At 35.5% G+C, this 14,303-nt stretch overlaps 1 protein-coding gene across 4 annotated transcripts in view; it reads right to left on the bottom strand.

Moving 5' to 3' along the window:
• syt1 (synaptotagmin 1) overlaps positions 1-14,303 on the bottom strand; it is a 269,823-nt gene that overhangs the window by 45,832 nt on the left and 209,688 nt on the right. For all 4 annotated transcript variants that reach the window (XM_018092261.2, XM_018092263.2, XM_018092262.2 and 1 more), the window contains one exon: positions 6,104-6,271. In XM_018092261.2, coding sequence (XP_017947750.1) covers positions 6,104-6,271 — 168 coding nt within the window. The remainder of the gene's footprint in view (positions 1-6,103; positions 6,272-14,303) is intronic.

Here is a 14,303-nt window from a genome sequence, read left to right as displayed (position 1 = left end):
CCATTTATCCTATATGTCTCCTTTAAGTCGCGTAAAATAAGACATAATAAAATTTTTAATGCATGCTATAAATAGTGCTCGTTTTAACGCACCTTAGTGAATCAACCCTTTAATGTCTTAACTGATTGACTGTATACTGAAATCAATCCGGACCCTAATTTTCATATTCAGATGTGTTAAAAGTACAAAAAAGTACATCAGGTAAAAATGAATGTCACCTTTAGCTGTTCAGTATTTTTAAGTAGTTTTACGATGGGTACTTTACACGAATTAAATATAATACACGGATAACTATACATCTGTATGACGCAAATAGGTTGAAACTAGACCTGATACATGCCACTGCCTTTGCCAATATACTGTTCTCTGAATCCTCCCGTGAGTCAGCCCTCTGATTAGTTTTTTCCATTATAGGAGAGAGCACTGATGTATATGCTGTCCCCTTAGCAATCTGTCTGGGATGTTGCATTAGCTTGCAATAACATTAGAGAACATTGCCAGAAACATCCCTTATCTCTAATCCACTGTCCCCAAATGTATTATTATTAAACTCAATTTGTTGTTTGTTTCTTTGCTTCTTGGCACTCTCTCTTGTGCTTTTTGCAAATGGGCCAAGCACTGCTCCTCCTGATAAAAAGTAAATCTTTGGCTTTGCTCTTCTTCAATAAAAGCTTTTTAAAGCATTAACTTGATGTGAAACGTTCTGCTATTATTTTCAGAATTTGAGTTATGCTCTTTTTATTTACTGCCAAATGTACTACTCTACTATACTCTAAAAGTACTATACTCTATACTCATTGTGCATATGCTGAAATGGAACTGCATAGCTGGATGCTTGGTAACATCACTATACATAAGGTAAAATGTTAAGACGCCTTCATAGCTTTATATAAGGTACATTTAACCCCCTCACCTCTGGAATAAATAGACATTTTGGCCAAAAACTTTACTTCCCATCAAACTTTGGGTCCCTGCAGAATAGGAAGACCTGTCTTTTACAAACCATTAAAGACAATGAGTGCAGCATCTGTTATATACAAGAGTCATGTGTTAAAAGTTTCTGTAACCCTTCATTAAAGATTCCTGTTTATCTGTCCACTGGTAAACCACACAAGGATCAAAAATGGAGTAGGTTCAATTCCCTGTTTGCTCTATTTAGCTCATGAAATAGCAAAACAATATACATTTTTGAGTAAAACAATAGGCCAAAAGTATGCTAAGTCAAGTCTAAATAACTAAAAGCATGCTGTACAAGGGGGCATACTGCCCCTTTAATGAAGAAGCTTTGCAAAGGGGCTTACGTGTTCACTTTTCTAATATAACAGAACTGGGAATTGATTTAGTAGAAGGACGTTTGGTAAGTAATCTGCAGAAGACAGAACTGAAAGACAGACTGTAATGTGACCACTTGTCTTTTATCTTTCTTGTAATTCTCCTTTATAACAATTAGTTAAAGACAATACTAGCTATAAACTACTAGCTGCTAGCATGAGAAAGCCCTCATGGCACTGTGTACACAGTGCTACTGTTTCACCTTTGCTGTTTATCATACAGAGTCTACACTGAAACAGTGTTGGATCTTCCCAGATATGAACAACATTTCATGCTGAATGAAAATAAAAGACAGCTGCAATGACATAATATGCTTTTTCCATAGAAGAAAACAATGGTTTGGTGATATCTTTGGGAAAGAGCTGATAGTTGCCAGGAAGAGTTTATTAGCTTCTGTGTGTGAAAGGGTCAGATATACAGACTAAACCTATCACTGTAACATGTAGAAAACCCAAACCTGCAATAAATATATGTTCTATGCTTTTAATATGTTAGCAATAAAATCTCTGCCTATTTGTTGTGGTTTAAGGAACCTGTATACTGTATGTATATCATGCAGAAAATTGTCACATGCTACAGTACAAAGGCAAACATATCTAACATCAGCAACAATTCAAATACATCTATGTGACATATTGAGGTGGTAATATTTGATTGCTGTACCTTATTTAAGTATTAATACCAGTAGGTCTTTCCTGAAAGTGTATGGAACCAATAAGTAAATTATGTAATTTTTTTTTACCAATGTGTTTTACAATATTTTTATCTGGATTTTCACAAGATGGGTGAAAAGTACTGTGTGTAAAGTACTTTCTGAAGGAAGGAGGTTGGAAATACTCCCGTGTCTGTAAAAACCTGATATATGGACTATCTGCCTAAATGGGAATAGGACTTTGTTGCAGGAAGCAAGAGCTGTGTAGGCAGTCTGCCAGTGAACCAGGCTGTTCTGGTTAATGGATACAAACTGAATTGCTGTTACTTTTGTTATGTACTGTTACCATTAATTTCTCTCTTGCAAATCTCAGTTGTAAGTAAAACAATGGATTTCTGTTTAAAGTTACCCTGGATGAGAAGTTAAAGCTACCATTTAAGTAAAACCACACAAGGGGATAAATACATATCACTATTTTGGGAAATCCACAGTTTTTCTTCAGCTACAGCCATCAGATGTTACTTTTCTCCCAGTTTTCAGTTGCATTTGTTGAGTTTGGGGCTGGCGTAGAGCTCCCTATTCTTTTAGCCATTTTCATGTCAGCAAGAAGAATATTCACATATACTATATGAGTGACTACACTGAAGGATGTTTGCACGGTATCCTGACAGCTTTTTTTCTTTGCAGTCTGTCATGATGGTTAAAACTCTGCCACTTTCTATCCTCTTAATAGCATTCCTGTACGCACAGTTGGCAGTTATTGTAAATAAACAGAGAGTAGATGTTTTATATGAAGCTAAATGCTTGTCATATTATTTCTGGGGGAAAGGGAATGTGTATGACCTGTTATATATTCCCTAATGAGAAAATGGTGGCCAAGTTCAGGTTCTGTGAAAAGGCTTTATTATAATTATAATGTTAAAGCAGTATAATCCCCAATATGCTTTAACGCTATAGAATGCAACAGATACATACTACATATCTATTGAACCTAGGATGAAAGCAAAACAACTACCCCCTCTCTAAATTATTTCCTGTATGACATGGTATGCAGCATCCCTATGCTAAATACATTTTGCCACATAAGGGGATCAAAAAGAACTGCTTGGTTATTAAACTAAGAATGCAGAGTGCTGCTGTATGTGGAAATCAGCTATATGCATATTTTCAGTATGTGGTCAAAATACTTTATCACTTTAGTTGTCCTTATAATATAATTTTGCATAATATAATAATTACATTTACTAAATAACCTGGTTGTCTATTACCATTAGATTTTTTGGACTCAAAACATTCAAATAAAATCTTACAAAATAAATTTGGAAAACCATACAAACATATGTGAGACAATATTAAAAAGACACATCTTGAAGAACCTCCATATTAATCCTATAAAAATGTAGATATTTTTAGAGCATTCATAGTTAAAGAGCAGATGATGTGCTTGACTAGGCTTTTTATCCGGCTCACTGCCAAATTGGATAACTGCTTAAGAACTTTCTACCTAGATATAGTTGGCATGCTGAACAAGTGAGCATTGGTGGAAAGAATAAAAAGAGGAGATATTAAATACAATTCAGTGTGTGACAGGAAGCAGTGGCCTGAGTCAGACTTAATGTAGAGCATCACAACAGGAAAATGGTGGAATAATGGTAAACTGGCAATCCTGAATGGTGCACATAATACAATATTACTGACTAAAGGGCTACATGAACGTGTATTATCTGATATAAGAGATCAGTGCTATGGAATCTCTATAGTCATGTGAATAAAAGTAAGGTGAATCAGTGATTTCAAATCTTCATTATTTGCATATAAGAAAAAAATATGAAGGAATGAAGGTTATAAGTTTTACATATTTTTTACTGTATACAGTGTTTTATACTTTTTTTTTTTTTTATCAAAAATGGATTCAAATGGATTAAGCTATCAGTGTCAAGATGCTGAATTAATTGTAGCAATTAACCAGCTGTCTGTCATTAACTGTCAACCTCACAATCAACACTAATACAGCATCAGGGTGACAGTTAATAGCTGGAAGAATGGCACTACTTTGAGAAAAATAGCTGAAACTGGTAGTTATTAAATACAGTATGATATATAAATATATATATATATATATACAAATAATGTTTTTCAGACTGACACACCCTTAATTAAAATTCAACTTTTTTATTGTGAGCACATTGCACAAAATTCCAATGTTTCAGTCCTTACTAGGACCTTTCTCAAGGAAAAATATATATATACTGTATATATGTGGGTGTGTTTATTTAAGTATAAATATGGAATATGTATATATCACATTAAAAACTTTTGTTGATAAAAATGTGTCAGCATCAGCATTAATTTATAGATCTCACTGGTTTATGTTGCAGTAATTACTTTTTATCTAAAAACAAAGTTATAAAAACAAAAAACATGACCCATTTGCTTAAAGGAAAACTATACCCCCAGAATGAGTACGTTTTACTCAAGGGGGTTAATTATTAGCACTACATCCACTAGGTCCACCCATGTGAACTGACCCACCAGTTGTAAACTGTATCATCTAGCTAGGTTTAATGGAGTGCTATTAAGCTTGTGTTGCAGAGTAAGAGAATAGCAGAACTGTCACCCAACCCTATAATGATGGCGGCTTGTCTAAGAACTGCATTAGTTCTAAGCAAAAAGGCCAATTTTATGACTCATCCCAAAGCATCCCAAAGTGAACATCATAGTGTAATGATAAGCTTCCTGGAACAAACCATCATTTAGTGGATGAGACAAGGACCTTGATAATATAGTAAATGTACTTTAACATGTTGGACTCACACAGAGTTGAATGTTCTTGCCAGAATAAAGTAAGATCACAATGGACATATATAAACTTTCAATAAAATACATGAGAGTACATTTACGCCTGTAAGTGCTGTGAGCAAAGTGCAATTTCAGGTGCAATCACCACGTTTTTTCCCCACAAAACAGCATTTTATCTCAGAATTCCAGCATCACCAGAGTCATAAGGGGGTGAACCTCTTACCAATTTAGAAAAAATCCAGCAATTTAATGCACCAATTTGGCACAAATCAATTGCAACTGTGCAGAAGTCTGCTTGGTTTCATTTTTTGGGGTTCAGTGTAAGAGTGACACCTGTGCCCAATTCTTTAGGTGCAAGTGTGCTGCATCTATTGATGCTGGTCAACTCTACTGATGCTGGGGAACTCTGGAGCTTGGTCAGGAAGTGGTGGTTGCGCCAGGGTTCCTATGTGTGAATAGGCACGGCAGCACTCAGAATATAAGGCATAAAGGACCATGTGCAACTATACGAAAGTGCAAGGAGCACTTTTTGATGCAAGTACCTTCAATAAAAGTGGGTTTTATGTGCAACTGACTGTGGGCAAATTGTGAAGACTGCAGCTGCACTTGTAGACATATATGAGCATTTAATAAAATGTAATAAAGTTCTAAACTTTCCTAGAGTCTTTAAATAACCACTGTAAGCGGTACAAACCATGATTTTGAGGTAATTAGAGACCTGATATTGATTGCCTGATCTGTAACTTCCTGCATACAGATGTGATAGTTCAGACCACATTTGGCAGCCTTTAATTTGCTGAATCAGTGTTTTGCATTGACCTGTTCTGTACCTGCAAACCCATCATATCCTCCACCCCCAACAGGCATTTTCCCCAGCTCCTATCTAAAAATCACTGGAGGGTACTTGTTGCACCTATGATCATTTGGGGGTAAGTATGAATCTCACAGAAAAAAAATCACCAACTACATTACAGGTGGTACACCTTCCAGTTAAATATATAGAATTTTCATGATACAGTTTATCATTGGGTAAAAAATCTTTGGCTTGATAAAATATTGCCAAGAGTGTTTTTATAACTCCAATAAATTCAGCCAATGTGAGTGCCGCACTTGTGATTTGGTATACTCCAACAGTGATTCATGGGAGTGTGCATCTGTGTGAACTAACATCTGTTCATGATGAAAGTAAACAGTTATTAAAAGGCATATATCACAATTCATACACTGCAATTAAAAGGAGTGCACAACCTTTATATATCCCCTACAATCAATGACAATATCAAAAAGAAGCAACTGTTCCATTAAAAAAATACAACTTACCTCTTCTTTTTCAGCACTAACTAAATCCCGCCATTCTTCAGTCACATGACCAAAATCCACTGTGTTCATGGGAACTTTTACATCCCCGATAACGTCATGCTTGGAAAAACGATCAAAGTCGTACACTGTCAAAACCAATGTTTTTCCTCCCAGTTCAGCATAGGGCACCTAGAGCACAGACAGAAAATATGGGTTAAAAATGAGGACATTAGATGACAGAATTATTTTGTATACGCAGAACCCAGAGAATAAAAGAATGTACAAATGCATTTGCTATTCGTGTTTCTGCGTACTGCATATTTATTAAATGCCCTGTAGGTTTTAGTATTTTACACTGGATCAATTTACATATTATATTACATATTTTCCCCATAGGAAATACCACAAAATAAGTATTTTCTGGGTTGGGTTGTATAGATAGTTATTTATCAGCATATTACATGAGCAGGAGCTGGCATGCTGTTTCCTCTACCAAGCTCTCATCTACACACCCCAATAAAAACTAGCTCCCAGGAGGTAACTGAACTTTAAAAATGGTGCAATATGAGATTTCACAAAGCAATAACATTTGACCTGCCTGTCCCTCAGAGATTGTCCCAGTTTCAATTACCAAGGAAAACTATACTATATACTTCTTTGTAAGTTCTCAGTGCAATTATACAGTACAAGTAGAATAACTCCATGTGAAAGCATTAGAATCTCACATGACCATAGTTTATTTTTGGAGGTATGTACCTAGAATAGCTTTATGTTTATCCCCATATTTATTGTGCAAAGCTGTACTATTTATGTAAACTGGAGCTACGCACTATAGAACAGTATATATACATAACTCCGAGTGCATACATTACAGAAAAATGTAAGTGTAAGTTATAATTACAATGTATGCATCCACATGTATCATTCACAAAAGGTCACACTGGTATAGCGGTAATTAAATTACAAGTGCAATTGCACCAATGCACTCTCTACTAATCCCTAACATTTATACAGTGTATCTATTAATAACAGATTGATCTTACAAACAATTTTTAAATTCCGTAGGTTGCAAGTTTATTCATCATTATTGAAGGGTTGTATGCCATTAGTATTACTAGATTAAATGCTACATCTGCATATCCATCAGTCTCTCCTATTGCCTGTAGGATCATGATCTAATGGGAATTTTAGATGTGATGAAGTATGGATGTGTTCATAGGTGTATTGATTAGTGGTATGTTTTTCTGATTTATTATAGTTACAATTTTCATTCAGTGTTTGAATAAGTGTTCAGCACAGACTGAACTACTCAGTGCAATATTTGTGTTTCTATTGGGCTTTGTTTTTCATATTACATAACTTAACTTGTATTTGCATCTACTCAAAATGTGTTTATGTCTTTTTAATGTTCCTCTAACAAAGTAATTCATACAACTTAAATAAATAAGGACTTACCTACAGTGAATATGATTAAAAGAATATAATGAAACAAAATATGTAAAGGGCCACTACAGCACATAAACAAAACATTCTGTGTGTAAAGCTGCTATATGGCCTTCATTTTACACCTGTAGTTTAAGCACCCTATCTGGTCTTGTTGTCTCACTCCAACCCTACTCCTTTGCACTTGACAGAAGACCTGCATATTATTCACCCAGTTAGACAGGGTGTACAGTTTATTTTAGTGGAATGTCTCAGCCATGTTTCAGCCTTTTCCAACTGCGTCATTTTACATACACATGGTAAAATTTACAAACACGTGGTAAAAGCTGTACAGTCACTGAGATTGATACAGGGATCTAGTATATTCAAGGACATATTTAAAAAATGAGTGTAATTAAGGAGTGTGATTAAAATGCCCTTGTTAAGGTTTTGAGGAACTTACTATGGTTATGTAACTGTTTAATTGGAGCTTAATTGGAGGTTGAGATCTCATCTTATTAGCAAAGAAACAATCATAAGTAGATGCAAATACACAGATAATTCAAGCTCTCTGAGTAATATAACCAAGGTCAGCAGGGTTACATGGCATTATAGATGAAAGCAGTAGACACACATGTTATTTCAGGTAAAGATTTGTTTCCCTTAGGTTAAGCCCTTGAATGCTGTATGCAGAAAAGAATACATCAAAAAATGCCACTAAGAATTTCAAACGTGTCAGTGCCGTTAGACTGAATGCATCCGAAAAGCCTTGAATTTGTGTTAACATATAGAGTAGCTGTCTGATGGCTTGGATATTGGACCTTGGGGGGATCCATTGTGATTAACAAGAAATATGCTGCTGTGATTTTTTTTATATTTTAGTACAACTTATTAAACTTAGGATTTACTTTTGAGGAAAAAATGGATAGAAGAGTTACTCTGGGTGCTTCAGTTATATTAAAGGAGAACTAAACCCCCCTAGGTACAAAAGTCCCCTTAACTGCCCTCTATCAACCCCACTCACCTCTCCATTATCGCACAGCCACTGATAAATGGCCCTATTTAAAAACCTAGGTGCCATCATCCGTCCATTAGAAAATGCTTTGGGTCTCACCGCTGACATGGACCCTGCGTAAACATGGGCAGTTGGGGCTAGTCGGGAATCAGCTTCAACTGCACATGCTGATGCAGGGTCCGTGTCGGCAATGAGACCCAAAGCATTTTCTAATGGACTGAAGATGGCGTGACCAAGTAACATCCAACAGACAGAATCCACATATTCTGGTTCTGAGTTAGATACAGGTGGTTGGTAAAAATAAGCCACACAAATCAACCAAATGCACTACAAGTGTCTTGGCTACTAGTATCTCCCTTTCAGGCTTACTGGCAGTGCATGTTTATGGATCAGGCAGTCTCCTGTTTTACTAAGGGGCAGATTTACGAAATTGTGAAATTAGAGTGCACTCTAGATAAACTCACCCCATTTCATTGGTTTCTATGGGATTTTTAGAAGCATATTTTTAAAATGGTGAACTCTAACTTTCACCCATTGATAAATACGCTTCCAAAAATCCCATAGGAATCAATAGAGGTGGGGTTAGTGGGTGAGGTTTTCTGTAGTGAGCTTTAATTTCACACTTTCATAAATCTGCCCCAAAGAATTGGCAAGCAAACTCTGAGTTTGCTCCCAATTTTATATTAGCTGTGCCTCCTGTGTTAGGTATCTAATACGTTATATTGCAGTTAAGTAACTGGTCATTTTATTTAAAATTTGGTTTACAATCTAAATGTAAAACTTATTCAATCAGTTCAATTTATTATATTCTTAAAGGGCAAGGTCACCTTTAAATGAACTTTAAGAATATTGTGAATAAGAACAAGTGAACCATTTCTAAGCACCGTCTCAGTTAGTTTTCATTATTGATTTGGTGTGGATTTCAAATTACTATTTTTATTCTGCCTATTTCCAGCATGCAAGAGAAAAGGTGTTTTTTGGGGTCAATGAGCCTGAAAAGCAAAGCAAAACAGATCAATTGTGAAGGTAAAGTTTTATTATTATTCTCATTATTCTATTTCTTATCTTTCTTTTTAGACCTTGTCCTATGCATGTTTTATTTTGACTTTAAATATTTGGAGGCACAGATCTTCACTGCTAAAGGCCTGTGGATGACTTGGGCTGTTATAGAATCATAAAATATAATGTGCAGCTTTTCTAGCCTACTGCTGTGTTAAACTTTAGTTCTTCTTTAATTAAACCCTCCATGATGCTAAAGTTTTACATTTATAACTTAATGACTTTTGCCTTAAAAGGGAAACTAAACCATAAAAATGGATAAGGGAAGAAATGCCATATTTAATATACTGAACTTACTGCCTAAAGGTTCAGCATCTGTATAGTAGTAATGATCCAGGCCTTCAAAATTGTTATAGGAGCATCCTGTAGGGCTGATATTTACATTCTGATGCTAATAGGACTGGTTTTAGAGCTGCCATGTAGACATTAATATGAATTATTTATTAAATGGGCTTATAATTGTGACAATTATATTCTATATATACAGTATATTGTGTGTCGGCCCCTAAGCTCGGTAAGTGACAGCAGCACAGAGCATGAGCAAGGAATCAGCAGAAAAGAAGATGGGGAGCTACTGGGGCATCTTTGGGGGCACAGATCTTCCTGCTAAAGGGCAGTGATTGCCTTTGGCCCTACTTTACTTGAGCAAAATTCAAAATGGTGAAATATATTCTTGACAATATTGTGATGTATTTTAATGTATATTCCTACTAAATATTTGCTGAATTCAGTGTTCCTTTTTGCAGCACTGTCGTCATTGATTCATAGCTTAATGTTTGTCCCAGACACTTAATATGGCTCTTGTGGCTTATTGTGTGTGACACAGTTAAAATCACATCAAGCAGACTGATTAAACCATCACTGTGCTCAATTTAGAGTTATGACATTCAAGGTGTTCTGATCGATCAAAATGTCTGGGGAATTGCTGTGGATTGCTTCCAAATGCCAAAGTTAGAAGGCATAAAAGTAGCTTAGAATTGGCAACTGTCACTTAAAAGCATGCACTGTTATCAAAGGGAAGTGATTTCCCATGAACCTTCTCATGTACCATAGTCGTAAAAAAGGGATCAAGGGTGGCACTGAAGATAAGAATAAATAGAATTATTAACATTACTATATTTAACAGAGAAGTTCAAAAATATTGCCCAGCAATGCACAATCCACAGGCATATACATCAACAAAAAAGAAATACAAACATTGACTAATATTCCATTCTAAAAGGAGGAGAATGTATTGGATGGAATTATCTTGGGTGTTTAATTACTCAAAAGTGAGAACTCAAGTAAGTATCAGCTGAGACGCTGAATCTTCAAACTAGGTGCCTACATTTATGAAGCAGACATGTGAGGGGCTTTTTTTATACCAGTGTCAATCAGCCAATGTCCCAAGAAATGTATAGAAAATAGCCCTTATTATTCCTCCTTAGAATATTAGACAACAATGTTTGGTTTGTGATACTAGCCTAAATTAACAACAATATCTTGAACTATCAGCCTCAAGTGTAAATCAAAGGTGGGTTTAGTCTATATACTGTATATAAGTGTATATAATAAGGCATCTTTGATTATTTATAAATCAAATTTATAAGCAGGTTTATATGTTTATAATAGGAATGAAAATAAACACTAATAAGGGTCAAGAAACTTTTGGAATTTTGAAGCTCTGTAAATCTCTAATCCTGGACTATGCAAGTGAGGGCCCTTTAAAAAAACCCAGTCCTGTAAAACCTATGCTTTGCTGGATGTAGATAAGTACAGCCACGATAGTGTTACAAATAAATAATTTTTTTCTATAGAAAAAATACCTTAACACCTATAACACAAAATGTACTGTCTAACTTTAAAGGAAAACAGGGGTGGCCAAAACACTCCTCACTGTCTGCCATGGCTTCAGTACTACTGAAACAACAAGCAGGCCAGGGTTTGGGGTGCCAAAAGGCCACCCAGTCAAATCCGGGCCTGACAGCAAGCACCATACTGAATGTGCATGGAAGTATAACTAAAGTGCCCCATTTTGGCACCAAATTCTGCCTGTTCTCTCTCTATGTGCACCAGAATGGGGTAAGTTTTAGTCTGCAGTACTGACAGGAGATTTTTCCTGCCACCATTCTCCATTTGAGGGCAGCAGTGAACAAGATACTGCCTTAGGAACAGTCCTAAGGGTAATGGCAATTTGTTAGTGTTTTGTCACACCATATGAAGGTTAAACAACACTAGAAACTGCACAGAACAGGCATTTCTGAGAAACTGGACTCATCATACCATAAGTCTATGTAAAAAAAAACATTTAAAGGAATAGGATTGTTTGTTCTAGATAATGGATCCCATATCTGTACATAATTATAATATTAATATGTCTTGATATTGTGATTTAATTAAAACAGAATACAGGCCATTAATTAAAATAAAATATATTTTTTTCAGTTTATATCACTGAAGCATTAGTGGAAAAACATTTCAATATAGTACACTTCAGAAATATTCCAATAGGTGGGTAACAGTAACATAATGCATACATATTTTTTCCATCTTGTTTCAGTTCTCCTTCAGCTTGGATTCAGCAGGACATAAACAGAGTTATTGTGAAGAAACATTACCAGAGGGGTCAAAAAGACTTCAGTATTCAGTAAATTATAAAGCCTGTGGGGGCATCTATCTTCCTGAGTGATTACTAAGCCAAAATATTTTATTGTTTCTATGAACTAGAGCTGTCACCATAAGACTAAGCATGCAGTAAAAATGAAAACTGCCTAAAGAAAAAACAAAATTGATTTACATTAAAACGATATATTCTTTAGCCAACTAAATAGAAGTTCTTTCTAATACATATGGCACTTGTCTGACACAGAGTCAAATGCTTTTACACTTTTCTTGGGAATTGCAGCTTGATGAGAATTGAAAATACTAAGGGTAAAATGCAGGAAAATACCCCAGTCTGCTAAATCTATAGCCGAAATGTCAATGTTTAAAGAGGACCTGTTACCCAGACAAAAAAAGCTGTATACTAAAAGTCATTTTCAAACCCAAATTCTTTTTTTAAAAAAAACATCTTTATCTGTTATCAATGCATTTACAAACTTAGCTGTCAATCATATTTTGCCATCTCTACCTCTATGCCTGGGGAACAGCAATTACTTTAATTTCTGCATTTTCCAGATGTCACAGACCTTCTCACATGCCCCCTTCCTTCTCACTGTCTATAATTATTTAGCATGGGCATCAGGTCCTCCTTTCTGGTGTATACAGAAAACTCTATAGAAATTTTACTTGATGATTAGTCAGTGAAACAAACAGACGTTGACAAGAAATGAGGTTAGCTAAAAAAATTAATGTGCTTTAAGCGAATATGTTACAGGCCTATGTTCAAAAGCATTTATCTATCACTTCACACATCTCAGCAAATATCTCTGGAGAGCAAAAACATGATGCTCTTTTCATAACCTAACAACTTATGTTCTTGGTAAACTCTTTTCATCCAATGAAATCTTTGTCTTTATAAAAAAACAAAACTCTTCACTCTCTTAAAGTTTCTATAAGTATCGTATACTTTAGAAGAAGGTTCTGTTTAAATACTCAGAAAGGATTTTTTACAGTGAGAGCTGTGAAGTGGTGGAATTCCCTCCCCGAATCAGTCGTGCTGGCTGATACATTATATAGCTTTAAGAAGGGGCTGGATGGATTCTTAGCAAGTGAGGGAATACAGGGTTATGGGAGATAGCTCTTAGTACAAGTGAGGGAATACATGGTTATGGGAGATAGCTCTCAGTACAAGTGAGGGAATACAGGGTTATGGGAGATAGCTCTCAGTACAAGTGAGGGAATACAGGGTTATGGGAGATAGCTCTTAGTACAAGTTGATCCAGGGACAGGTCCAATTGCCATCTTGGAGTCAGGAAGGAATTTTTTCCCTTCTGCGGCAAATTAGAGAGGCTTCAGATGGGGTTTTTTGCCTTCCTCTGGATCAACTAGAAGTTAGACAGATTATATATAGGCATTATGGTTGAACGTAATGGACTTATGTCTTTTTTCAACCTAACTTACTATGTTACTGTGTTACTATATAAGAGGAATTATAAAGAAGGGTTGCTGAAGCAGCAGTGGGATACTTTATTCCCATTACCTCTTCCCTTTGAGAGTTGGGGGCTATAGATTGGATTTCTTCACTATAAATTGGATTTCATTTGAAATCCTCATAAACACAAGACAAAAAAACACTAATCTAAGATATTTTTTCTAGAAGATATGACATGAGACACTGTAAATAAAAGGCTTCCCAAAATAGCTAACTTTCCCAAAAGGTCCATCTTAATAATACCTAAAGTCTCTTCTTTATATTTGAGCTTCTAGGGCTTATTTAGTTCCCTTTTGAAATCCATCTGCAATCCTTTTGACCTTTTGTAAGATAAAAAAGAATCCTTGAAGATTTAAAAATATTGTAGGTGCCACTAATCTAAGTGGTCAGTGGGGCATGCCATGTGCTCTTGCTGCTATATTTAAGTTACCTTTATCTGTCCTCTTGTGAACCTTAGTAAGCAGGCTAAATTCAAAACAATTCTAAAATGCAATCCAGAAGCTTTTGGATATAATTAGTTAATCCACTAAATGAAACATGATCTTAACTAAAAACATACAGTATATAGTATGTCATATACTGCATATATTTACCAGTCAATAAAACTAAGAAAAATTGGAAGGCTGTTTAGCCTTCAACAACTTATTTTATAC

The sequence above is a fragment of the Xenopus tropicalis genome, chromosome 3 (assembly GCF_000004195.4).
Source record: "Xenopus tropicalis strain Nigerian chromosome 3, UCB_Xtro_10.0, whole genome shotgun sequence".
Classification (NCBI taxonomy): domain Eukaryota; kingdom Metazoa; phylum Chordata; class Amphibia; order Anura; family Pipidae; genus Xenopus; species Xenopus tropicalis.
This window is presented reverse-complemented; position numbering and strand designations above follow the sequence as displayed.